The 24239-nt window shown below is 44.3% G+C and overlaps 1 protein-coding gene across 7 annotated transcripts in view; it reads left to right on the top strand.

Moving 5' to 3' along the window:
• Arhgef33 (Rho guanine nucleotide exchange factor 33) overlaps positions 1-20688 on the top strand; it is a 78242-nt gene extending 57554 nt beyond the window's left edge. For 2 of the 7 annotated variants that reach the window (XM_029471634.1, XM_021185994.2), the window contains 5 exons: positions 903-1051; positions 1907-2071; positions 3653-4469; positions 11763-11902; positions 18599-20688. In XM_029471634.1, the coding sequence (XP_029327494.1) occupies positions 903-1051; positions 1907-2071; positions 3653-4469; positions 11763-11902; positions 18599-18728 (1401 nt within the window). In that variant the 3' untranslated portion in view covers positions 18729-20688. Of the gene's footprint in view, positions 1-902; positions 1052-1906; positions 2072-3652; positions 4470-11762; positions 11903-16761; positions 16837-17998; positions 18206-18591 lie in introns of those variants that run through there. The other 5 variants (XM_021185996.1, XM_029471635.1, XM_029471638.1 and 2 more) reach the window with 5 other exon arrangements.
• Positions 20689-24239: the final 3551 nt, after the last annotated feature.

The following is a 24239-nucleotide window of genomic DNA, read 5'->3' on the forward strand; positions in this document are numbered from 1 at the left end:
TCCAGGACAGCCAGGGCTATACAGAAAAACCCTGTCTCAAAAAAACAAAAACAAAAACAAAAACAAAACAAAAAAAAAAGATCATTTATTCCCTTGTGTACTACTATAACAAAATGCCTGAGGCTGGGTTTTTTTTTTTTTTAAGGGAGGTTTATTTTGGATCACAGTTTTGAAGGCCCCAAAGCATGGTGCTAGCATTGGTTCCTGGTGACCCTCCTCGTGGTAAATGCAGTAGTAGCAAAGATAATAGTGACTGGTCACACCATCTGAAAAAGAAGTAATGGGGCGGTACCCAGGCTTACTTTCCTGTGACTATTTTTTTTTTCCTCATCAGAACCCACTCTATTAAACCAGTATTAATTCCTTCATGAGGATGGTCAGCCCCCAATCCCATTTCACTAGATCCCACCTCTTAAAGGTTCCATATCTTTAAAAAATCATTACACTGTAGATTAAGCTTCAGAACCTTTGGGAGATAAACCACATCTAAACCATAGCATCAGCTGATATGATAGGAGAGGCCACCATCTACCCCTACTCATCCCACAGGCTTACTCATGCCTGTCATTCTTACCATTGGTCTGACTCCTGTAAGTGTTGCTTATAGATAGATAATAATTGTTAGAATATGTCTGTTATATCATACATCTAATTATTGGGTCTTTCTAACTTTTCAAAATGGAATTACATTACATCACATTCAAGTAAGCTAGGACCGAATGACTTCTTTTGATGTGATGGCTGAGCTTCCAGCTGATTGGCTAGATGGTGGAGCATGTGTTTGAGCTAGTTGTTTCGATGGAAGGGCTACAGAACTCACAGTAGCTCAGAGCGGGGTTCAGAAGAGGTAAAGCAACTTCAGTCTAATCGTGTAACGCTGCTTCCTTCTCCCTTCCATCCAGAATGTTCTGAAGTTCACAGAGCAGGAGCACCCAGACTATTACCTCCTACTTGTGTGTGTTCAGCGCCTCCGAGTGTTTATCTCTCATTATACCCTGCTGTTTCAATGCAATGAAGATTTGCTTATTCAGAAACGGAAAAAGCTCAAAAAGTAAGGTTGTGACGGTGCCATACCTGACAGAGGTGCCTGAGAAGAGGGCACAGGCCATCACTTGTGTTGAGTGCTGGAGTGGAGTGAAGGGAGTTGGAAGGAAAGGGTGGGGATGGGAAGGCAAGGCTGGCCACAGGAGGGACACACCTATCACCCAGTGGAAATAACTTTACAAGAAAAGCACTTGGACTCCATTGCCCCCTCATAAGTTGTTTCCTTAACTCTCTAGGTCCAAGATTGCAATGTAATGGTCTGAATATAGTTTCCTGCATTAATGTAACAAACATTTATTGAACACCTGTTGACTGTTAGGTACTGTTCTACCCAGTGAATATACAATGACCTAAATAGCCATAAACCTGTCACATGGGACTTAGCTGTAGGGCTGGACAGTGGAGAGTGAGTTAGATGTTAATGAGTGGCAAGGATAAAAGTGTTGGGGTGGATGCGCCTGAGTAGATTTCACAGAATGTAGAAAAAGAGAGTAGGTGCCATCTGGACCTTGGGGAATAGAAGCAATCTACAGCACAGCTTCCTAATGACCTAGGTTTCCTTAAACATCCCAGCCTATCTGGAGACTATTGTCATTTCTCTAGAGGTTTTCAACTAGAAAGACAGCTATCTCCTAACCCAGTGCTTTCCTGACGGTGTCTCCCAGGCCCACCCTGGATCCTTAATCTCTTTTCAGCCAACTGCCAGCTATTATATAAGCAATCTGGCTTATAGAGGGCTGGGGACAGCGAGCCTTTCACAGAAAGCTTGATCTGAGAGACAAATCTATTTTTCTTGCATAATCTCTGTATTCACAGAGCCAGTCTTGCACTGTACAACCTGAGACTATTTCGATTCTCTTAGGTCATCTATGGCAAAGCTGTACAAAGGGCTGGCTTCCCAGTGTGCTAATGCTGGCCAAGATGCTTCCCCCAATGCAGGCCAGGAGGCTGTCCACGACAGTGGGGTCCACTCAGAAGAAATGCTCCAACCCTATCCTTCCTCTTCCAGTTCTGCCCCTGCTGTCATGTAAGTATCTGTTGCTATGGAAACATTAACATTATTGGCCTTGTAGCTGATTTGTATAGGTGAGCAAGCGGTCCTGGATTAGAAATGTGCTCTGCAGACCTCCACCTTCTCCCTTACCCCATTGTTTCCATATTAACAGCCAAGCAGTTGATCATCAAGGCGTTTGAGGATCCCAGAGAAAGACGAGGCAGATTTAGAAAGTGCTAACAGGTGGCTTCTGGGCAGTGGCGCATCCCTTTAATCTCCACACTTGGGAGGCAGAGGTAGGCCAGGTCTCTGAGTTCAAGGGCAGCCTGGACTACAGAGTGAGTCCCAAGGCAGCCAGAGCTACACAATAGAGTCCTTGTCTCAATTTTTTAAAAAAAGTACTAAGAGGTGGAAAGTAGAAATTCACTTTGAGTATTACTTCAACTCTTTAATTAGTGTGAAATGTTTATTCTCCTTCAAGTACAACAGATAGTGGGGGAAAGATATACATTATACCCAGGCCAAACTTTGGCTGTTATTACACTCTTCCAGAATAAAGAGTACTGATGTAAAGTCACTTTATTTTCTTCACATCTGTAAACTTAAAGTCCTAAGTTCCATTCTAAGATCTGTCTTACAGTGCCTTAAAATATTGTTAGTATTCACATGTGCATCCATATGTAATTCTGGCGGAATTAAAATATAAATAAGAATAACCACTTTGGTCAGTGTGCAGTAGCTCATTGATATCTAGTAGGGAAGCAAGAACAAAAATCCTAAGTGATGGGTATCCTTCACTTTTTAAACTGTGTAAAAATTGTTATGTGCTCCCAGGCAACAAAACTACAAAACTGGGCAAATTCAGATAGGTTTTGCAACACATTATTTTGTGGGTCGTTTGAGATGACGGTCAAGACGCTTTACAGCCACAAACTTTAAAAACCTTTATTATAGAAATATAAATTTTACACATGAGTTTATCCACTATATCATCATCCAGAGTTCAACAGTTTATTCAGGAACACAATTGTTTACATGTGAAGATCTAGGAGTTGTAGCAAGTTCATTTTCTGGTATTCTGTATGACTCTGTCACAGCAAGACAGGGAGATAAATTGAAAAGACATGCCTCGGGACAGTGCCTGGTGGCAGGAAGGTTCAGAGCTTCCACCAGGCCCCAGCAATAGTGACAGCCTTTGTCTGCCTGCCATGTGATGTCTCAGTGACTGAGCTTGGAAGCTGAGACTTTCCAGGCCACTGCTTTTTTTTTTTTTTTAAATATGTATGTATGTATGTATCTATCTATCTATCTATCTAGATATCTATAAGTACACTGGAAAGAGGGCATCAGATCTCATTACAGATGGTTGTGAGCCACCATGTGGTTGCTGGGATTTGAACTCAGGACCTCTGGAAGAGCAAGTCAGTGCTCTTAACCGCTGAGCCATCTCTCCAGTCACTTGAGAAAGCCCTCTTAGTCAGTTTGTGGAGCTTTTTAGGTGACCCACGAAGGTGCCTGGGAGATGAAGAGAGAAGCCGGCCGGCCTTTGGCCGACTGCTCGACGAGAGCTCAGCACTATTTGATAGTCTCTCTTGTGCCCTTTCCCCTTTAAAGACATCTGATGGCCCCGGCAAAGAAAGGCCAGCAGCAGCAGAGCCTCATGGAGAGCATGCAGCCCGGGAAGCCTGGAGACTGGGAGCTGGAGGGCAGAAAGCACGAGCGGCCGGAGAGCCTGCTGGCGCCGGCTCAGTTCTGCGCGGCCGAGCAGGACGTGAAGGCGCTCGCCGGGCCTCTGCAGGCCATCCCGGAGATGGACTTCGAGCCGTCCTCCGCCGAGCCGCTAGGCAACGTGGAGCGCTCGCTGCGCGGTCCGCCCGAGCTCCTGCCCGACGCGCGCGGCTTCGTGCCCGCCGGCTACGAGGAGTTCGAGTACGGCGGCGAGATCTTCGCGCTGCCCGCGCCCTACGACGAGGAGCCCTTCCAGGCGCCGGCGCTCTTCGACAACTGCTCGCCTGCCTCCTCCGAGTCCAGCCTGGACATCTGCTTCCTGCGGCCCGTCAGCTTCGCCATGGAGGCCGAGAGGCCGGAGCACGCGCTGCAGCCGCTGCCCAAGAGCGCCACGTCGCCGGCGAGCAGCAGCGGCGCCTACAAGCTGGAGGCCGCGCAGGCGCAGGCGCAGGCGCACGGCAAGGCCAAGCCTCTGAGCCGCTCGCTCAAGGAGTTCCCGCGCACGCCGCCCGCCGAGGGCGTGGCCCCGCGCCTCTACAGCACGCGCAGCAGCAGCGGCGGCCGCGCGCCGCTCAAGGTCGAGCGCGCTCCCGCCCCGCACGGCCCAGCCGCCGCCGCCGCCGCCTCCCGCGGGGCGCCGCGGACCTTCTTCCCCCAACAGAGGTCCCAAAGCGAAAAACAGACCTATTTGGAAGTAAGGAGGGTAAAGTAAAACCCAGCCGACGCCCGCCTCGGCGCCCCGGGGCCTAGATCTCAGGGCCAGCCCCGGTTCCCTCGGCGGGGAGGGGGCGGGCAGAGGCGGAGCCAGCACACGCGTGGTTACAGGCTGTGGCCCTGGTGGCCTTCGAAGGCGAGTGGGCAGGGTGGCTATCATGCCGAGAGCATGAAGGCAGAGAGGGCGAGCAGGGACCCAGACGCACACAAAGAGTATGAATCAAGGAGTGAACGAATTTTTCCTTCCTACGGGCTGCAGGCCTGCCCGGTGCACTTCCTGGCTTAAATGTACAAAACCTGAGCGAGCACCAGTGTGCCAGCCACTCCCAGTATCTAGGGAGGACGCAGGTTGCCCTGTCCCAGTATAGACTTCGAAGTTTGTTGCAAAGTGAATTCATTTTCCCTTGCTTTCTTAGAAAAGGCTGCCTTGACTCAAACACGCCTTTAGCTTCAACGAATGTTGAAGCATTTTGATATCTGACCTTGGTGTCTTCGAGCCTTGGGATATTTAAATGTATGTTCCAATGCTAACCACGAAGAGGCAGGTTCATGGGCAGACACACAAGTTTTCAATGTGACAGAAACAAGTGACTAAGCATATTGACAAGATAGCACTTAGCTATGCCACCACCCTTTCGTGCCACTCATCATCAAGAGAGTGGGTTAGATTGACGGTCACAGACCCATTTGATTTCCAGCGAACACAGTGTTTGTGTACCAGGCCCTCTGTGCTGATTGCCGGAGCTTCAGAAGTCAACAGTGCAGAATGTCCCACAAGACTTAGCACACAGAATTACGACGTTCTGGGGGCTTGCAGGATGGATAGCTCACTGTAGCTGTCTTCAAACGCACCAGAAGAGGGTATCAGATCTCATTATGGGTGGTTGTGAGCCACCATGTGGTTGCTGGGATTTGAACTCAGTACCTTTGGGTTGATGAGGCTACAGAATGCCCTCTAAGTACACCGAATATCTGAATTAGATTTTAAAAAGTGCGTAGAAGCTATTGGGGGCAGGGTGAAAAGCAAGGTAGCAAAGCTTTAAAGAAAGGACACTTGGGCATAGAACAACTAGGAATGCTTTTTCTTTGGCCTAATGAAAGGTGGAAAGAAGGGAGTGCAGTGGATCATGGCAAGCCTGGAGTTTACTGCCCACCTGAATTCTAGGAGTTAAACCAGCAGAGGGAACGAACACCCAGTATTGTGGTCTAGTGAAGCCGCTGACAGTGTTCAGGATTGAGTTTTTTGGTTTTTTTGTTTTTTGTTTTTTGTTTTTTTTTTTTGGACTCTGGTTTCTTATCTCCAAACTGTAAAAATTCTATCGGGCAAAATTTCTGAGACAAATCCATCTTAGATAATCTTGAAAGTTCATTAAGAGGGCAGTAGAAGGGAATTAAAAATGCCTGTTTACCGGAGATAGGCAGAGGCATACACCAAAATCTTTCAAGTAGTGTACTCAGCTATAAAGAATGCTTTTATTTTACATGTTCATAAAATATGTGAGTTTTTTTTTTTTTTTTTTTTTTTGCCCTAGCTCATGTGAAATTTTTACAATTGTGAAACTCCTGAAATTGCCAGGAGAAAAACACAGAAATAACAAATATTGTATCTGAGAAGCAAACAATAAATATATTTGTGACTATTTGCTGGACATACCTCTAATCAATAACAAAATTCCAGCACTCCCTAACATGGGAAGACACAGGTCAGACCAAGAAGAGACTCCAAGGAAGAATCATGCAGAGTATAGGGGAGAAGGCCCTGAGTGTGGATATACATGTTTGTGCATGTGTATGTAACACAAGCATGTTTGAGTGCATCTGTGTTTAAGGTGGGGATATGGTTGGAGCTTCAGCTGCAGACGATAAATCTGTAAAGCTGTATCCTGAGCAAAGCCATCCGTCTCCTTCAAATCCACTCTACACGCCCCACCTGTGGCCAGAAAAGCCTCATGAAGCCAGTTTTTAGTGTCTTTATTGAGAGTCAAGAGAGAAGAGAGTATGTTTTCCTGCAAGGGGACATCTGATTGGGCAGTAGGAACTCTCCTTTCTTACCCAGGCTCTGCTGTCAAACAGCTCCTGCTTTTAGACAATTTGAGTGGCATCTCTGTGCTTGCAGTTTTCTTATCTAGGCAGATAAGATACTTAGGGGGCTAGGGAGATGGCTCAGTGTTGAAGAGCACTCGTTGCTCTTCCAGAGGACCCAGGTTCAATTCCTAGCACCCACGTGGAAGTTCCTAACTTTCTATGACTCCAGTTGCAGGGGATCTGACATGTCTTTAGGTCTCCCCCAGCATTAGACACGCGCGTGGTACCAAACATCCCACAAAGGACAGGAGAGAGCCAACTCCTCAAAGATTGTCTCTGACTTCCTCAAAGCCTGAACTCATACACATGTGGTCAAAAACCAGTAACATTGGGGCTAGTGATGGCTCACAGATAAAGTAACTTGCCACCCTGCTTGAGAACATGCCATTTGACCCCCACCCAGAATGTACATGTGGAAGGAGAACTGAATCTTGCAAGTTGTCCTCTGATCTCTATATGTGCCCTGGCATGTGTGAACCCATCCCTTCATCCCAAATAATAAATTTGTGATCATAACTTTTAAAAAGTGTAGATCATATCTACCTCACAGGGTTATGAAGATCCAGCCAAGTAAGATAGTCTGAGAGCATAGTGTGTAAAGTATGAAGTGCTATTCTGATGAACGATACCAAGACCAGAGTTCACAGACAGATTTTCCTCAAACCATTCATGGTTTTCCTGAATGAAGGATTTGGTGTTGAGTTAAAGATCACTTTAATGGAGGTCCAGAGTTGACAGGAGGCAAAATCAAGCCCAAGCATTCTCTGAAGCTCTCTCCCAAATTCTGAGTCTGGGATGTCCTGTGTCCAGCAGGTGTTCTGGCCAGCAGAATGGCTTTGCCTTCCTTCCTTTAGAGACCTCCCATAATGTGGTCCTGGAGGCAGTAGTGGATGCATGAATCTAATATTTTATAATTTTATAAACCCAGAATCTGTACCACTGAATCAGAAACGACTGTTTAGGAGCCATAGGCATTTGATAGAGACAGGAAGTGGATCGGGCAGAAGCCAGTCTGAAGCTCCTGGCTTTCGTATCTAAGTATGCATAACAATTATGTATACACCAGAGACGCCTGCTCTAGAGACTCGAGAATGGGGCTTAAGAATCCATAGGTAAAAGCAAGTGTAGAGGGTCCTAGGGTGCCAGGAGTGTGCTTGGAGAAACACTACACTAAACCACTAGGGCGCTGGTCTCCATGGTTTAGTTAGGAATCTTAGTGGCATCTCAGAGACTTTTTAGGTTGGCTGCTACAACCCCAGGTAAAAGTCTCAAAGTCAGATCTAGATGTTTCCTAGAAAACCTTTCTAGGAAAACCCATGCTTTGCTCCTCACAAGCACTCAGCCACCCAGCTGGACTGGCAGGGCACTGGTGATGTGTTTTCTGTCTTGACTTAGGCTGTCTTAGTAGGGTTTTACTGCTGTGAACAGACACCATGACCAAGGCAACTCTTATAAGGACAACATTTAATTGGGGCTGGCTTACAGGTTCAGAGGTTCAGTCCATTACCATCAAGGCAGGAACATGACAGCATCCAGGCAGGCATGGTGCAGTACATCTTCATCTGAAGGCTGCTAGCAGAACACTGGCTTCCAGGCAGCTAGGACGAGGGTCTTATACCACACCCACAGTGACACACCTACTCCAACAGGTCCACACCTTCTAATAGTGCCACTCCCTGGGCTGAGCATATACAAACCATCACATTCCACTCCCTGGCCCCCATAGGCTTGTTCAAATGTATGAGTCCATGGGGGCCATACCTAAAACTTGCACAATGCAAAATACATTTAGTTCAACTTCCAAAGTCCCCATAGACTATAGCAGTCTCAACAATGTTAAAAATCCAAAGTCTCTTCTGACATTCATCCAATAACTTAACTGTAATCCCCAAAGCAAGACAGGAAACCATATGGGCAAACTTCAAATTCTGCATCTCCATGTGTGATTTCAAGGCAGTCTCAGATCTCCAACTCCATTTTCGTCTTTGTTAACTACAGCACACTTCTTTCTCCTGGGCTGGTTCCACTCCCCGTTAGCAGCTTTCCCCAGCAGATAGGCTCTGGCATCTTGAACATCTTAGGGCCTCCAAGGCAACTTCAATGTTAGAGCTGTTTGTTTCACATGATCTTCTGGGCTCCTCCTAAGGGATGGTATCACTTCTCCAGCTCTGCCCTCTGGAGCACTCTAAGCTCAGGTTGATCCACTCCACTGCCACTGCTGTTCTTGGTGATCATCCTATGGTACTGGCATCTCCAATACACTGGGGTCTTCTGCTGCAACTAGGCTTTACCAATAGCCTCTCATAGGCTGTCTTCATGGTGCCAAAAGACTCAACTCCTTTGCATGACCCCTTCAGTCCTGGGCCATCAACTAAAACCAAGGCTGCACCTTCACCAATGGTTGTCCATGGCCTCTATGGCGCCAAGCCTCAACTTCTCTTCATGACCCCTTCATGCCTTCAAAACCAGTACCACCCGGGTAACTCTTACATATTACCAAGTACAGCTGTAGCATAAGGTACAAACTTGGCTATCTCTGGAACACAGCTTCTTTGTGCTCTCAGAAAACACTTCCCACAAGATTTCACCTCAGTGATGCTGGTCTCTTCTTAATCAACACTAATTTCTTAGCTCCAGCTAACCAGCATCAATTGTCCCAGTAGTCGCTTCTATTTTGGACTCTAAAGCCAGAGCCACGTGGCCAAAGCTGCCAAGTTCTGCTGCTTGCTGGAGCTGGAACATGGCCCTGTGTTGTATTACATCATCACCAGGCTTTCTGTTTCTAACTCCTTCGCTGCCTAAGTTTGGCTGTCCTGGAACTTGCTCTGTAGCGGACTCTGAACTCAGAGATTTATGTGCATGTCTCCTAAACACTGGGATTAAAGGTGTGGTCTACCAAGCCTGGATTTAATTTTTTCTTCACCTAGAACTTTCTCTGTTCTAGGCTGGCCTTAAACTCAGAGATCTGCTTGTCTTTTCCTTCTGGGATTAAAGGCGTGTACTACCATGCCCGGACCTAAATTTAGCTGGGCGGGATCTTGCCCAGGTCAGCACTCCCTTAGTTCAATTTAATATCCTTGAACACAGACAGGATTCAGCTCCATTTCACTTCTTGGTGCCCCCTTAATGCTATATATTATATAATTTTCTAAGCTTGCTATGCTTGTTCAAAATGCTCTTCATGACAAAGTCTCTGCTGGGCTTTTTTGAGATTTTCTTTGTCAGTGTAATTAATATAAATCTCTTTACCTTAGCGTCAGGTAGATTCTTCAGATAAGGACAAAAAGCAGCCACATTCTTCAACTGTATACCACAAAAATAGTCTGTACATCATGTTCTGAAATTCTTCTCTGAAACCTCTTGGGCCAGGTCTGCACAGTTCAAACACTCCCAGCAACAAAGTCTTCCATATTCCTACCAGGATGGCTCATTAAGCCCCATTTAAAGCATTCCAGTGCTTTCCGAATCCCAAATCCCCAAATTCACATTCTTCCAAACAAAAGCATGGTCAGACCTATCATAGCAATACCCCATTCCTGGTACCAACTTCTGTCTTAGTTAGGGTTTTACTGCTGTGAACAGACACCATGACCAAGGCAACTCTTATAAGGACAACATTTAATTAGAGCTGACTTACAGGTTCAGAGTATCAGTCCATTGTCATTAAGGTGGGAGTATGGCAACATCCAGGCAGGCATGGTGCAGGAGGAGCTGAGAGTTCTACCTCTTCATCTGAAGGCTGCTAGCAGAATACTGGCTTCCAGGCAGCTAGGATGAGGATCTTAAAGCCCACACCCACAGTGACACACCTACTCCAACAGGTCCACACCTTCTAACAGTGCCACTCCCTAGGCTGAGCATATACAAATTATAATATTGGGCTACTCAAAATTAAGCAGCGGTTTTTAGATTGTTTTGAATCACAGTCACCTCAACATAAATATTCTGTTCATGTAGGATATAAATTTTTGTACATACCTAACACATTTGTATATGTGCACATGATAATACATCTCACATTTGAAAATAAACAAGTGTACAAAAAGTTATCTTTATTTTTAATTGTACTTTAAATAGGGATTGAACTATATAAGTAGCTTGAAAGCAAATTCATAATTTAGATACACGAGTTGGTATTTCTCAACAATTCTGACCTCTAACCCCATAAAATACAGAATTATGAATACAACTTTAAAATTATGGTTACATTGTTGCACATCCTAATTGATCTCTGTTTCCCTCAAAAGTGAAACAACAACAGTAACAAAACCCCTTCATATTAAGTTTTCTTATTTTGTAGGAAGAGGAACATATCCACCAATGCCAGGGGTCAAGGGTTGGCTTATTCAGCAAGACACAGTTGATATCAGAGCAAAGTTCATTTTCTATATTTATGGGAGCTATAGAGGTGGCTCAGTGGTTAAGAGCACTAGCTGCTCTTCCAAAGGACCCAGGATCAATTCTTAGTATGTACCTGGTGGCTCACTCCATTTCTGGGAGATCCAGTGGTACATAGACATAGAAACAGGTGAAATACCCATACGCATTTAAAGAGGAAGGAAGAAAAGGAAAGGAAAGGAAAAGGAAAAGGAAAAGGAAAAGGAAAAGGACATTCATTGTTATTCTGTGTGCCATGGCAAGCATGTTGAGGTCAGAAAATGTACTGGTTAATCCTTTATCAGCTTAATAGGAACTAGAGTTATCTGGGAAGAAAAACTTAAACTGAGAACATGCCTCCATTTGGTGGCTGTAGCCAGGCCTGGAGGGGCATTTTCCTGATTACTAATGGATAGAGGAGGACCCAGTCCCAGGACCCAGGGTGTGTGTGTGTGTGTGTGTGTGGGAGCAGAGGGGTGCTGTCCCAGCAGGTGATCTAAGTCAATCTGGGCAAACCTAGAAGAGCAGGCCAGTGAGTAGCATTTCTCCATGGTTCTGCCCTGAGTTCCAGCCCTGCCTTCCCTCAGTGCTTGACTGTGACCTGGAATCTTTCCCAAGTGGCTTTAGGGCCACATCCTTTATTTATCACAGCAATAGAAAGCAAAGGAGGACAGAGGGCAGCTTGTGGGGCCAGCTCTCTCCTGCCACAGGTGGTCTTGGGAGTAGGGGAGGCAGGTGGCAAAGCTGAAGGACCAGCCCACAGCCAGGGCAGATTTTTATAGAAAAGAGGAAAAAAACACTCCTTTTTTTGTGTTTTCAGGAGATGCACCTAGAGGACGCCACTCGATTCTGTCCAAAGGAAGAGAGAGAGAGTGAACAGACCTCTTTCAGCGACCAAAATCCTAGGCAAGACCAGAAAGGGGGCTTCCGCAGCTCATTCCGCAAGCTCTTTAAAAAGAAGTGAGTAGCCCTTAGAGAAAACACTGTTGTAACTCATTTCCCTCTGACAGAAACCTGAGGTTTTAACAGTAGTGATTACTAAGTAGCCCGTCATACACAACTGTTTTAAATTTAGTGTTTGTATTCAATTTCTGAACAGAAACAAACTCAGCTCCCCTGCCACTTCTTAAAATCCTTCCTCCTCATTTTTAATGATGCTTTGAGAGGAGTGAACAGAGGGGCTATCCTGGCAGATGGGTTGAGAGGGGCATGATCCTCCCTGGGTGGGGCATCTTCCACCTGTGGCGAGTGTTCTGCAGACACTGAGGCACTTCTGCCCTCATAGGCCTCATTATCCATGTTCTTAGAAATGGGTGTTGATAACTCTGTAAGGCTTTCCCAGAATGAATGGGTTTTGCTCAGGTCCTATTGAAGACTTTCAGAGTGTCCATATTAGATAGGAAACAAAAGACGCTCCTTCCTTATTCTTTCTAATTCTTATTGTTGCATGAAGCATTATTACTGCAGGCATTTTGGGCTAGTGCCATGTTGCAGATTGGGAGATAGGGCCAGGCCCAGTAAGGGAGATGTGACCTCCAAGTGATGCAGCAGTCCAACCTTTGCCTGCCTAGGTGGCTGCTGTCTCCACTATCACTGGTCCTCCAGCCTTCCTTCCTCTCCCTCAGGGAGATCTGCTCGCTATTTACTTCCTCTTATTAGACATCATTTTAAGTAGTTTTAAACCTCAAGTTTATTTTTTAAATATTACAAAAACTAAATGAAGGTATTATTGTTGCCTTTGGAAACTTACTGGGAAATCACTTTCTCCTTGAAGGTAGAGTTACTGGTTGATTTAGATACTGGTCTTGATAGAGGAAGTGGGGGAAAGCCTACAGCTGGCTTTCTTTCTTTCTTCTTCTTCTTCTTCTTCTTCTTCTTTTTAATGATCTGTCTAGTTCTCCTGCATTGGGAGGGTGATGTTGTGATGTTGAGATTAGTGGGTATCTGATTGTTGGTCCTTGCCTGTTGTTACTAGAAGGAGGAGGAAGAGGAAAGAAGAGCATCGTTTCTACAGTTAACCACAGCCCTACAGTCTCCTTCCATGCAGTTAACCACAGCCCTACAGTCTCCTTCCAGTTTGGCTAGGCAGCCTAATGCATACATGACTGTTGCTGGACCCTCAAGCCACGTTATGTAGGGGTCGAGGCTTAAGAACTGTTTTATTCCTCTCAGGGTTATGGATATAGTTTTTTCCCTGGTCTATAACTGCTTATGACATGACCAGGAAGAAGTAGACAACTTGCCAGTCTGAACTTGGGATGTAGGTTCTGAATCCTTTGAAGAACTCCAAACCCCTAAGGACGCATACTGCTTGAGTCTGTTGGATAATTTTTAAGTCATAAGAGTCCCCAAAGAAACAATTGTTTGTCACCTACTACCATTTATAATGACTGATTACTAGCTGTTGGGAAATAATCGGCAACAGATCTACCATTGATTCCTTTACAAATTCCTGATTATCAAAGAGATGTTNAAAAAAAGAAAGCCCCATCAGCCATAGAAGGCACAGGGAAGAGATTTGCCCCTTTATACCCAGGGGCAGCATTAGCCAAAGTGAGGAGGAAGAGGAGGGATACCCTAAAAATGCACCTGCCTGGAACTGGGGGACTCAGGGGAGAGTGAGTGGGTTGTCTGCAATAGGAGCTAGATGATCCTAGTGGGGCTCTTGGAGAAGCACCCCCACACTGGGTGGGGGATGGTCCAAGAAATGAAAGTCTTTCATAGTATGTAGATTTGCTTTATTTATACTTTGACTTTTTTGTAGCTCAGTCTGAACAGTCACTTAGTTATATTGCCCAAAACAAGACACAAATGTGCTGTTGAACCTGTAATTTGAAATGTTGTAGAAGGCCAGGTTTTAATCTTTCTCTAGCCCCCTGCCCCCACAGACCTTGGTATAGTGTGGATGGCTTGCTGTAGCCAGGCTCATGCTCTCCAGGCTCATGCTGCTTAGTTGCCTTTCAGTCCTCTGGCAATGTTGGACACGTTTCTTAGGGAAGAGGTCACTGGATTCTCGTCGTTCTTTTTTAGCTCAGCCTGCATTAGTCACCTCACTATCAACAGTAATGGCACTGTCCTTTGTATTTGGAGTGGGAAGTATTTCCTGAGTGGAGGTGAAGGAGGAGCCACTGAGACAGGTTTTCCTGGCTTCCAAGATCTGGTCTAGAACAGTCAGCACCATGCAGGTGGTCTCAGTACAGCTTTGTGCTTAGGGAGTCTTTGGGGAGTGGCAAGGGCTAAAGAAGCAAGTTAAATAGCCTCTTCCTGCACTTTCATCTGAAGGCAATGGAAAGTCTATTAAGGACCACACTCATGTATGGCTTTACAGAGAGAAGGGCCTGTGCTCCTAACTCAGATGTGAATACACCATTCTTGTATGTGTGCACAATTCCAGACATGCATATAGGATCGAGAATGACATAGTCCTGGCCATTGCACAGAGACTTGCACTCTGAACCCAGGAATGCATAGGAGGAAAGATAAACTATCCCTTCTAGAGGAATCTGTATGGAGACTATTAAAGACTTAAATCTAGATTATTGTAAAAGATGAAGTACAGGTAGAAAAATGTCAAACCATTTTGTGTCAGGAAGTCAGTTGGCAGCAAGCCGGTGACCTTAAGTAGCTAACCCTGGGTACTGGAATCACTCCGGAGCCTGGCCTCCCAGGAAAGCCACCCGTGTGATGCTTGGGGCTTGCTGCTTCCCTCCCCCGTAGTCCTCCGAGGTGTGGTCCTCTCTACACTGACACGCTTTTTGTTCCATAGGGGCTTGTTTGGCTGGTGGCCCCACACACCCAGAGTGCTGCTTCGGGATGAAGCTAGGCATGGAACCAGATGCAGCAGGAAACCCGAGAAAGGGTTCTCTTCCCTGTGAGCGGGGAGGGCCGAATGCTCATGCCCACAAGGATTCAAAAGGCAGAGTCGAGTTGACATCATAAAATATATTCTGAAAAAGTGCCCACGATATTTCAGGAAAAGGGTAACCCTTTTATTGTTTCTATCTCAGGCACATTTGCCCTGGGTAGATACCAGGAAAGCGCTGGTCAGAGTGAAGTCTCCTAACTTACAATCTGAGAATGTTAAATGACTTTACACATTTTACATGTGACTCTTAGATGCTAGGGACAGACCTGATAGTAAAGACCCTTGCTTGTCTGAATCCTCACTCCTCCTCCCTTAGAGAAAGGTGAAAGATAAATTATTCCCCTAGAAGAGTGTATATATGGACACTGTCAAAGTCTTAAATCCAGACTGGCATCAAAGCGGAGGCAAATGCTTTTGCATCTTTGTGTCTAACACTCATTATTGGGTGAGTGAGTACTCTGAGCTGTGCAGGATGGTGGGAAGAGACCTTGTCAAACAGGTGAGCAAGGGGCGGAGATGGAGCCTCCAGTTTTCAGCACTGATTTTGCGGGCAGTAGAAGATAAAGAGTACGGCCTCTGAATGCTGATTATATTTTTTCACCCTTTCTCTTCCTTTTTAGTGCTTTGCACTTTATATGATTATTTCTAGTCCAGCTGTCATACTCCTTCCACCAGGCATCAAGTCTATTTCATTCACACATGGGCAGGAGTACTTCTGAGCCATTGTCAGTGAGCCCTTTTTTGTTTGGTGTCTTCTCACAGTTTTTGTATATGCCTCCCTGTGGAACAGAAAGCAGAATTCTAAAAACCAGTTGGTTTTTTTATATTAATTTCCTCTACCTCCTAACACCCACCCCAAGCCCACTCTTCCTTCTACTACTTTGTAGTTCTGTCACATCTCATTTAGTTTTCCAATCCAAGAGGGGCTGCTGTAAGAGGATGAGAGATTTAGAGTACCACCAACTCGGATTGCTATCTAAGTGTCTTAGTGTTCTAGCTTCTGCCCAGCACAAACAAGTAGAAGAACTAGTTCCTGCCTATTTGGAGCTCATCGTTTAATGAAAGGGTAGCATAGCTGCAAGTTACAGTCCACAGCACGGATCAACAGGGTGCTGACTCATCAGCTGGGAACACTGTGGTTGGCTGACATTTTTTCACCATAGGACAGACACTTCTCCACCTTCTCTGATCCTTTTCATCTCAGTGCCCTACCTCCTTCAAGGAAGGGAGTTTTTGATATCTGAGAACCAGGTCTTTCTTAGTTGGAGATTCTGGGCACTTAATTAGACCTCCCTTTCCCACGCCAGTGTTTTCAGGGTTATCGGTTGCAAAATTGTACTTACTGACCTACCTACCCAGCTTGCAGTTTTCTTTTTTGCTGTCATTTGAAGGAAGGTTAGTAACAAGTGACAAGTCCATTCTGTTTTTGTTCATTTCCATTTCTGTCAAATGATTGGGTAACTGTGTATCAGAATATATTGGCAGCCATTATACCCTTCCCAGAGAGTTCTAGTCTGCCCTGTAGTATCTGCTTAGATGGTTCCTGCAGCCTGCCAAAATGATGTAGGGTGTTCAAAAGCCATTTGTGTGTTTTACAAAGAAAGGAAATAAAAAGAAAACACACTGTCTCTTTCTCCTAGATTCTGCAGGGGTTTTTTTTTCCCTACTTATTTACACCTTTGGAAGAGTCAGGTATACCTATAGTGTGTTGAGGATTATAAAAGTCAGCTAAAATTGTCTTTAAAAAGGTGAAAATGAGCTTGGAACCATTGCTACAGTAGAATTCTGTATTTTGAAAACAGCTAGCCACTAATTACTTAGTAATTAATATTCAGAAATGTAGACATTTGTACTGGAAACAAAGGAAAGATACATTTTGTAAGAAGAGCAGTTAAAAAAAAGTCTGAGCTGAGTTTGTGGAAACTAGACAGGGCGATTTTGGCATTTGTTTCAGAAATGGGAACTCAACTGGTGAAGATTTCTGTGGTCCTTGGGGCTGGTGGTGACATCAAAGCTTTCCCATTTCCAGGTAAACTCCCAACAGTTGCATGTGGGCACCTAAAAGTATGACATGTTGGGCTTTGGAGAGATCAGATGTAAGTGAGAGAGAAAATGTGAGGTGAAGGCTTTAATTGTAGACTAATGACTTTGTTGAGAAATTTTCATGAGGGAAAACAGTTGAGAATAGACAGCAGCAATTGAACCCCTGCTCCCTGCCCTAACCCAGAAGGAAGGGCTTCTAGGCCCCCACATAGCAGAAGACAGGGAAAGAACGAACGAATAGCCAGGATGTGACTTATTAACATTTAGGGCCCTACTGTGCCACGCAGGGATGATCTGAACTTGAGGGAGGCAGGAGTTCTGAGAGCTGAAAGCAAAGCGGGAGTTTGAGGGAAGTTGTGAGTCTGTTTATAGGGAGTTTAAGCCGATCCCTGAAAAGAGTTTACCCTACCCAGGTACTTTTTTTCATCTCATGAGTACCCAGATGTACTGAAGCTGAGAGAATACTTTTTCTCTGTGTGGATATAGTGGGAAAGTGCTCCTTTCTAACCAGAAGTAAAGGCATGCTAGGTAGCTATGGCCTCATTTCTGTTATCAAATGGAAAAATAAAAATATCTAGTTCATTTATCAGGTTTCCAGACATCTTTAGTGTTTCCATAGGGTCAGTGTTTTTACTTGAAGAATAGAAAAGGGTGTTTGAATTCTTCCCAGTAAACTCAGTAAATACAGATTCATAATTAATAGCAATAATTATTAACAATAAGGACTCGGGCTGGGGATACATTGCAGTAGAGCACTTGCCTTGCGTATGAGGGCCCAATGGTCAACCCCCTGGACCACCAAAATAGAACAAGATAAAGCACCCTCCCCCCCACACACAAAGTAAGCAACAGAAACCTCCCAAGACTAACAAGGACACAAAAGTAGTGCACCAATGACAGATAAAGAGCTTGGAGGCAAGTCACCCCGCACCTGTGTTTAGGAAAATCTCGCCTGATGCAGTGTATGGAGAAAGTGTTCACTTCAACAGGAGCCCCGGAGCATCGCTCTCTTACATCCTCAGTAGGACTCTGACACTGGTTCTTGCTCTCGGGCTACTTTTACTCATCCAAGCTCAAAGTTTAAACCAGTGAGAGGGCTTCAGTCTAGTTGTATGAGAGATTATTTCTAGAGAGCCTCCTCCCTCTAGGAACTTCTGACATGAACAGACTGGAGAAGGTACAGATCTGGAGTGGATTGCCTAACTTGTTTAACCAAGAGAAAGGAAGAATGCACCCTCGACTGGGCCCTCAAATGGACTGAGCTGACTATTGATTAGTCTTGGTTTCTTTGTGGTGGTTGAGACAACTGTACTGACGTCTGCATTCTACAAATGTAGCATATATGTGTGGTTGGTTTCAATAAACCTTTCCTTTAAAAATGAAAACAAGCAAAAGCAAGAGTTTGTAATGTAATGTCTAGATTAAGCAAGGGCCCCTGATACCCACTTTAATGTAAGGGCCTGGTAACCTGTGGAGTAGTTATTCCATTGAGCTCTATTCCTGCTACAGTGCTTGTCCATGGTAGCTTACACTGACATATGGAGTTGTCACCGTAGCCCCCATGCAGCACTAGAGAGAGATTCTGTATGTTCACTGCAAAGTTTAGATGCACATATCTTAAGTCTTGAAATCCAGGGGAGTAAAAAAGGATTCCAGATCTAGGAGACAACTGTTTTACAATTGCAAAACAATTTGGATACAATTAAAACCAAATCAACCTGTACTTTATCTGTGTGCTGAGATTTTAGGTCCAGTGGATCAGAATACAGGGAAAAAACTAATGAGAACCCCTCAATGGATCCTTCACCCACCAAACAAGATCTCTTCAGAAACCGACTTGCTCTTGCAAATGACCTTGACCAAGGAACAGCTGTGTAAACACACTTACAGTTGTATTGTCGAGTGGTAAGAGGAGGGTAAAAGCTTGTCTATATCTCTGCAGGAATATATATATATATATCAATGTATAAATCCCTAAGGAAGACTAATATAAACATTTACATATGAAATTAAATCAACATACAAGATACTGAAGAGATGAAGATTAGCCTATGGTTAAGACTTGGCTTTATGAACCTCAGGATTGGGAAAAGGGAAACGAAGACTTTCCACATCATTACAGGAAAAAGCATACTAAATTTGGAGGAAAATAAATGTTTGTAAGAACAAAAACTTGCACCTTGAAGTCATTCCCCAAGTATAATAATAATAATCGTGTTCAGTTTTAGCATGGATGTGAATTTTGTGCTTCCTAGGAATTTTAATGCATAGTTCATGAATTCATCCCACTGTGCTTAGACCAGAACACTCTATGTGAGGGTCCAATTGTGTTGCTTCATATCTTTCAGACCTCAAGGCAAAATATAATGTCTTGTAAGGCATAGGGTTAACAGAACCGAATTTTATGTGTACAAACCAGAGTTCTAAAGAATTTGTCCTTAAAAAATTACTTAGAAGCATCAAAACTTAAAAACATAATGCTCTCCAACTTGTTCTATGCTTATGGAAATCAGTAGAGGGAACAGGGGTGGGACCAAAGACAAAGAAATATGTTCCTTGTGTGGACTGTGTTGGGGACTGCAGCAGTCGCCGATCCAGTAGATCTCATGAGTGTGAGACCCACTCAAGCCCAGACAGACCAGGAGAGAAGGAGCACTGACTTAGCTCCACCCTCTTTCAAAGGCTTTGCACCCATGGTCTGGGACATGCCAGGCAAGTGCTCAGCCATCGAGTTACATCCCCAGCCCTGAAACCTTCCTTTAGTCTTGGCTGGAGCTGACCCCAGCACCAGTTCTCTAATGGTCACATTTATACAGTGATTACTACAAACACAGATCAGAGTGAAAACTCAGGAGTGTAATATGCAAGTCTCTGAGGGGCAACAGAATAGAAGCTTTTATAGCCCAAGTAGAGGACTAAGTCCTACTTGAGTGAGGCCTGCCTATCTCTGGAGTAATACAGTGTGCTCTTGAACCTAGACACGCTGCAGATGGCCATGCATCCTTTTCCTTGATTGACCCCAAACATCAGATTTATAATAGGAAGAAACAAAACAAAGAGGTTTAGACCACTTGACTCTGTGGTATGCAGTTGCCTAAAGACAGTATTAGTATTCACACTGGCTTCTGTAGAAATGCACTGCTGGATGCTTTTTTTTAAGTATTACAACTTTCTCTTTGTCCAGTGATTAATTGGGAACACATCTGTCAGCATACAATTAAATATGTGAAACATATAAAGGATTACTACAAATTTTTTGGAGTTTCAATATTTAAATATCAGCTAAGGTTTTCATTTCCTGGAATTTCATAGACCACTGAAATCAGATTTTTACCAGGCTAAAATTGTTCTGGGCAGTGATTAAAAGTACAATGCCAAATCAACCGGATGTGGAGAGTAAAACAAACTACAAACAAAAATAAGAATTCTCTTCCTTTCATAACCTGCTTGTCATCAAAACAGTAGGTTACTAGAAAGCTTTAAAATATTACACGTCTCTCGGGTTTTATTTTGACAGCACACCCTTTCTCTATCTGCAGACCACTATTGTATATTATTAAGCTAGTAGTAATGTGGCCAGTCTGGGTCCCTACTTCCTGATAACTGGATGCTGGATGAGTGCAGCTCTTCCTACCTACCTCTGAGCGCTCCTGCTTCCCAGATCCCTAGCACATCCACAATACCAAACACAGCTCTTGTCTACACTCAGATTCCCAAGTCCTCGCCATCACCGTTTGGGGTCACTCGCTCTAAGGACTTTAAGTTTTCTGACCGCGGTTCTGCATAAACGGATGCAACTAACCCGGGCTCTCCCCTGCCACTGAGCCCTGCCCTTCCAGCTCAGTCCTGCTTCACAGCCTTGCTCTGCCTCTTCCTGCTGAGCTGATCCTTAAGATCCACGTGAAGGCCTCATTTTTCTGAGATCCTGTGTGGTGTGACTACTTCATCTTTTGATATTTGTCTTACCTTCCAATTAAGACGGCAAGTCCTCTCAAGGGCAAGACTATGCTTTTTTTTTTCTTTTTCTTTTTTTTATGCTTCATAAATCACTTCCACTTTGCATATGGCCAAACTTCAGCACTGTCAGCTCAGTCTCTCACATTTCTTTTTAAGGAAAATGCCAACCAGAAAAGAAGATACAGACATCTTCAGAACCAATTAAAGATACCATGCCACTCTCACTGATACTAAAAAACTTCTCCAATGACAAGAGTAATAGGTTACTCTGTTTTCTTCTGGCGCATTCCATAATCTTTCTAGATAGCACTGTGAACTGAAAGGGGAGGTGGGGTCTTTAGTGACTTGTGATATTTGGCATAATGACGAGTTAGGGATGAAGTCAAGGTGAGACAGTTGCTCTACCTCTGGTCTCCAGCCCTCTGACCACTGGTGTCTGCAGGAAATGACCCGGGTGATAGGCAGAAAGAAGCTGCTTTACCAGAGATGCAGACTCTCCTGCTAGGAGGTCGCAGGAGTGACTTGCAGCCTTGACGAGTCTACATACAAGCCCATGCAAGGAGCATGTTATTTCTTGGAGTTCAGAATTGGACCATCTGAGAAAGGGATGTGTGGGTTACAGTGCTAAGGTTCTTTTGCTGGGCTATTTCATTTTGTAAGAGTTTAAGCTCATCTGAGATTGAAGCTAGATTGTTCGTGAAACTCCTGGAGTAGAATTCTGTGGTAGCTGATGGTTAACTCCTTTTCCACCTCGTCTTTCTTATGTCATCTCAGCGATGACACTGTGATTCCCGGATTCCCAGAACTGTCTTAGTCCTGTTAGAGTGGGGTGACTTTGGGCTTGGTCCACAGAGCTACATTTACATTTAGCTATGCTGAGATTTTGTATTCCTAAATTTGTCACCTATGTAATAAGCGGTTCACATTGAAATTTTATTAAAATACATTCATATGCATGGCAAGTATTCCTTATTAACTGGCAAATTGATTTTATATTCAAGAAAAAAAATCAATTGCAAGCCCTGATGACTAAATGTCTTAGACAACACAGGACAATAAAATTATCTAGTGTTTATACTAACTTTTTCACAAAACATTGCCATTAGTAAGTTTCTACAAGAGCCCAAAACAGCAATGCTTCCAGTAAAGTTGGGATTCCATGTCACACAGTGATTTAGAGACAGAAGTGGCTTTAGGACTTGTGGCTGCTGAGCATTCTGGGATTTGTGGTTTCCTTTGATGTCAGATTTACTTTTTTAAATGTTCAAACTTTTATCTAAGCCTTTCCCACAGTATCTTCCCTACCTCAGTTAGTGGTAATCGTCATTCGTGTTGCTCTGGCCTCAAGCCTTGAAGTTGGCTTTGACAGCTCTGGGTTTGTGTTTGTCAGGATGTTCGGGCTGTGGTGAAGTGGGCGTGGTCTGATACATTCCCGACTCAGCCTTTGCCCTGGCTTCCGTTCCGCTGCCCTAGTCCAAACCCTTTCTGTTGGCCTCGCCGCCCCCTGTGCTCTTACTTTAGTCCTTCCCCACACACAGTGAGTGTAAAGTGGATCTTGCCAATGCTTCAGCTCCAACCTAAGTCAGCGCTGCTCACCCTTGCTCATGCTGCAAGCCGTTAATATCATGTGCTGACTCGCAGCCACACAATTATTTTCGTTGCTACTTCCTAACTGTAGTTTTGCTACTGTTATGAATTGTAATGTAAATATCTGTGTTTTCCAGTAGTCTTAGGTGACCCTGTGAAAGGCCATTCAACTCCTCCCCAGAGCGGTGATGCCCAGGTTGAGGACGGGCTCTAAGAATGATGACAATGGTGTTTAAAGCTTTACGTGATCTTCAGTGATTAACTCCCAGTGGCACCTCTTTCTAGTCTATCCATATCCATTTCTCACCTACACTAGCAGCCTCTGTATTCTCATATATACCAAGTATGCCCCTGCCTCCGAACTATTGAACTGGCTCTTGCCTGAGCCACTTAGATGTCTCATTATTTCACCTCTTGGAAGGTTTGTGTACCTCTATGACGCTAACTAATCACTACAGTTAAATTCCACACTTCTACTCACCAGTCCTCTTTTCTCTTCATAGCAGTTACATTTGTTTTGTTTGTTTTCTCAAGACAGAGTTTCTCTGTGTAGCTCTGGCTGTCCTCCATAGACCAGGCTGGCCTTGTACTCAGAGATCTGCCTGCCTCTGCCTTTCAAGTGCTGGGATCAAAGGCTTGCATTACCACTGCCCTGTAGTTACATTTTTAATGTACAATATTCTACTTATAAAATATTGTCTACATATTTATACTAGCTCATAAATCCCATGAAATGGATTTTTCTTCATTCCTATGTTCTAACATCAGTTCTGTAAGACCAATATTTATTTGTGGTTGAATAGTCAAATGGGCTCTTATCAAATGCTTATAATTTAAGGTCACTCAAAACCAATCTGCATAGTGATAAACAGCACAGGAAGCCATACTGAATCAAATCATAGGATGTCAGGACAGCCAGCCAACCTCTTTAGAGTTTTCTAAAGCAGACTCATCCTTTATACTTTTATTTGCCATTAAAAAAAAAGTGTCATGGGCTTTGTGGAAGACATTGTGATGCGTATGTCAGTCATTCACCCAGGGAGTACTAGAAGCAGAATAGACAGATCTGCTCCACACTTGCTTACTCTGCCATTGGGAATCTTACATTTCTTAATCACTTATCAAGGCAATGAAACCAGCTATTAAAGGTCCCAAAAGGTTAGTGTGGCCATAAACTGCTTTTCAGGATTTGTAGTCTATCAAAGGTGCAGAAATTCAGGCTCAAATGTGGAGGCCTCTTTAGTTCTGTTTTAGAACAGAAGCGACATAAGGCTCTCCTCTTTGATGACCTCGCATTTACTTTTGATTATAAAGCAAAAAGGCGAATCTCACTAATATCAGTGTTAATCTTATTTACTTACAGTTAGTAAACCCGACGGCCTAGAATCCATTCAATAATACATGCCAGGAGTCTGCATTGCAGGCATCCATGCAGACCCTCCTCCAAGCACCAGGGGCCCTGAGCCTCCGTCCCAGTCAGGGCCTGACACACCCCTTTGCCTAGGCCTCACTTGCCTTGCTTTATTTGCTTCACTCTCTCTGGTACAGGGGATGAGACCCAGGCTTCACTGTCAGCAAACACTCTTTATCACTGAGCAGCGCCCAACCCCATTTACCTTTTTATTTTGAGACAGGTTCTAGGATGGCCTTGAACTCACTGTTGCCCAGGTGTGCCTTGAATAATATCCTGACACAGTCTCCCCAGTAGCTGGGCTCTCAGACCTGTACCACAAGGCCTGGCTTGCCTTTACTTTGAAATAAATGGACTGAATCTAATAATCATTTAATATTTTTATTTTATGATATACTTTGAGTGACTCTATATTTACAAAGTTCTTTAGATAC

The sequence above is a fragment of the Mus caroli genome, chromosome 17 (assembly GCF_900094665.2).
Source record: "Mus caroli chromosome 17, CAROLI_EIJ_v1.1, whole genome shotgun sequence".
In the NCBI taxonomy this organism is placed as follows: Eukaryota; Metazoa; Chordata; class Mammalia; order Rodentia; family Muridae; genus Mus; species Mus caroli.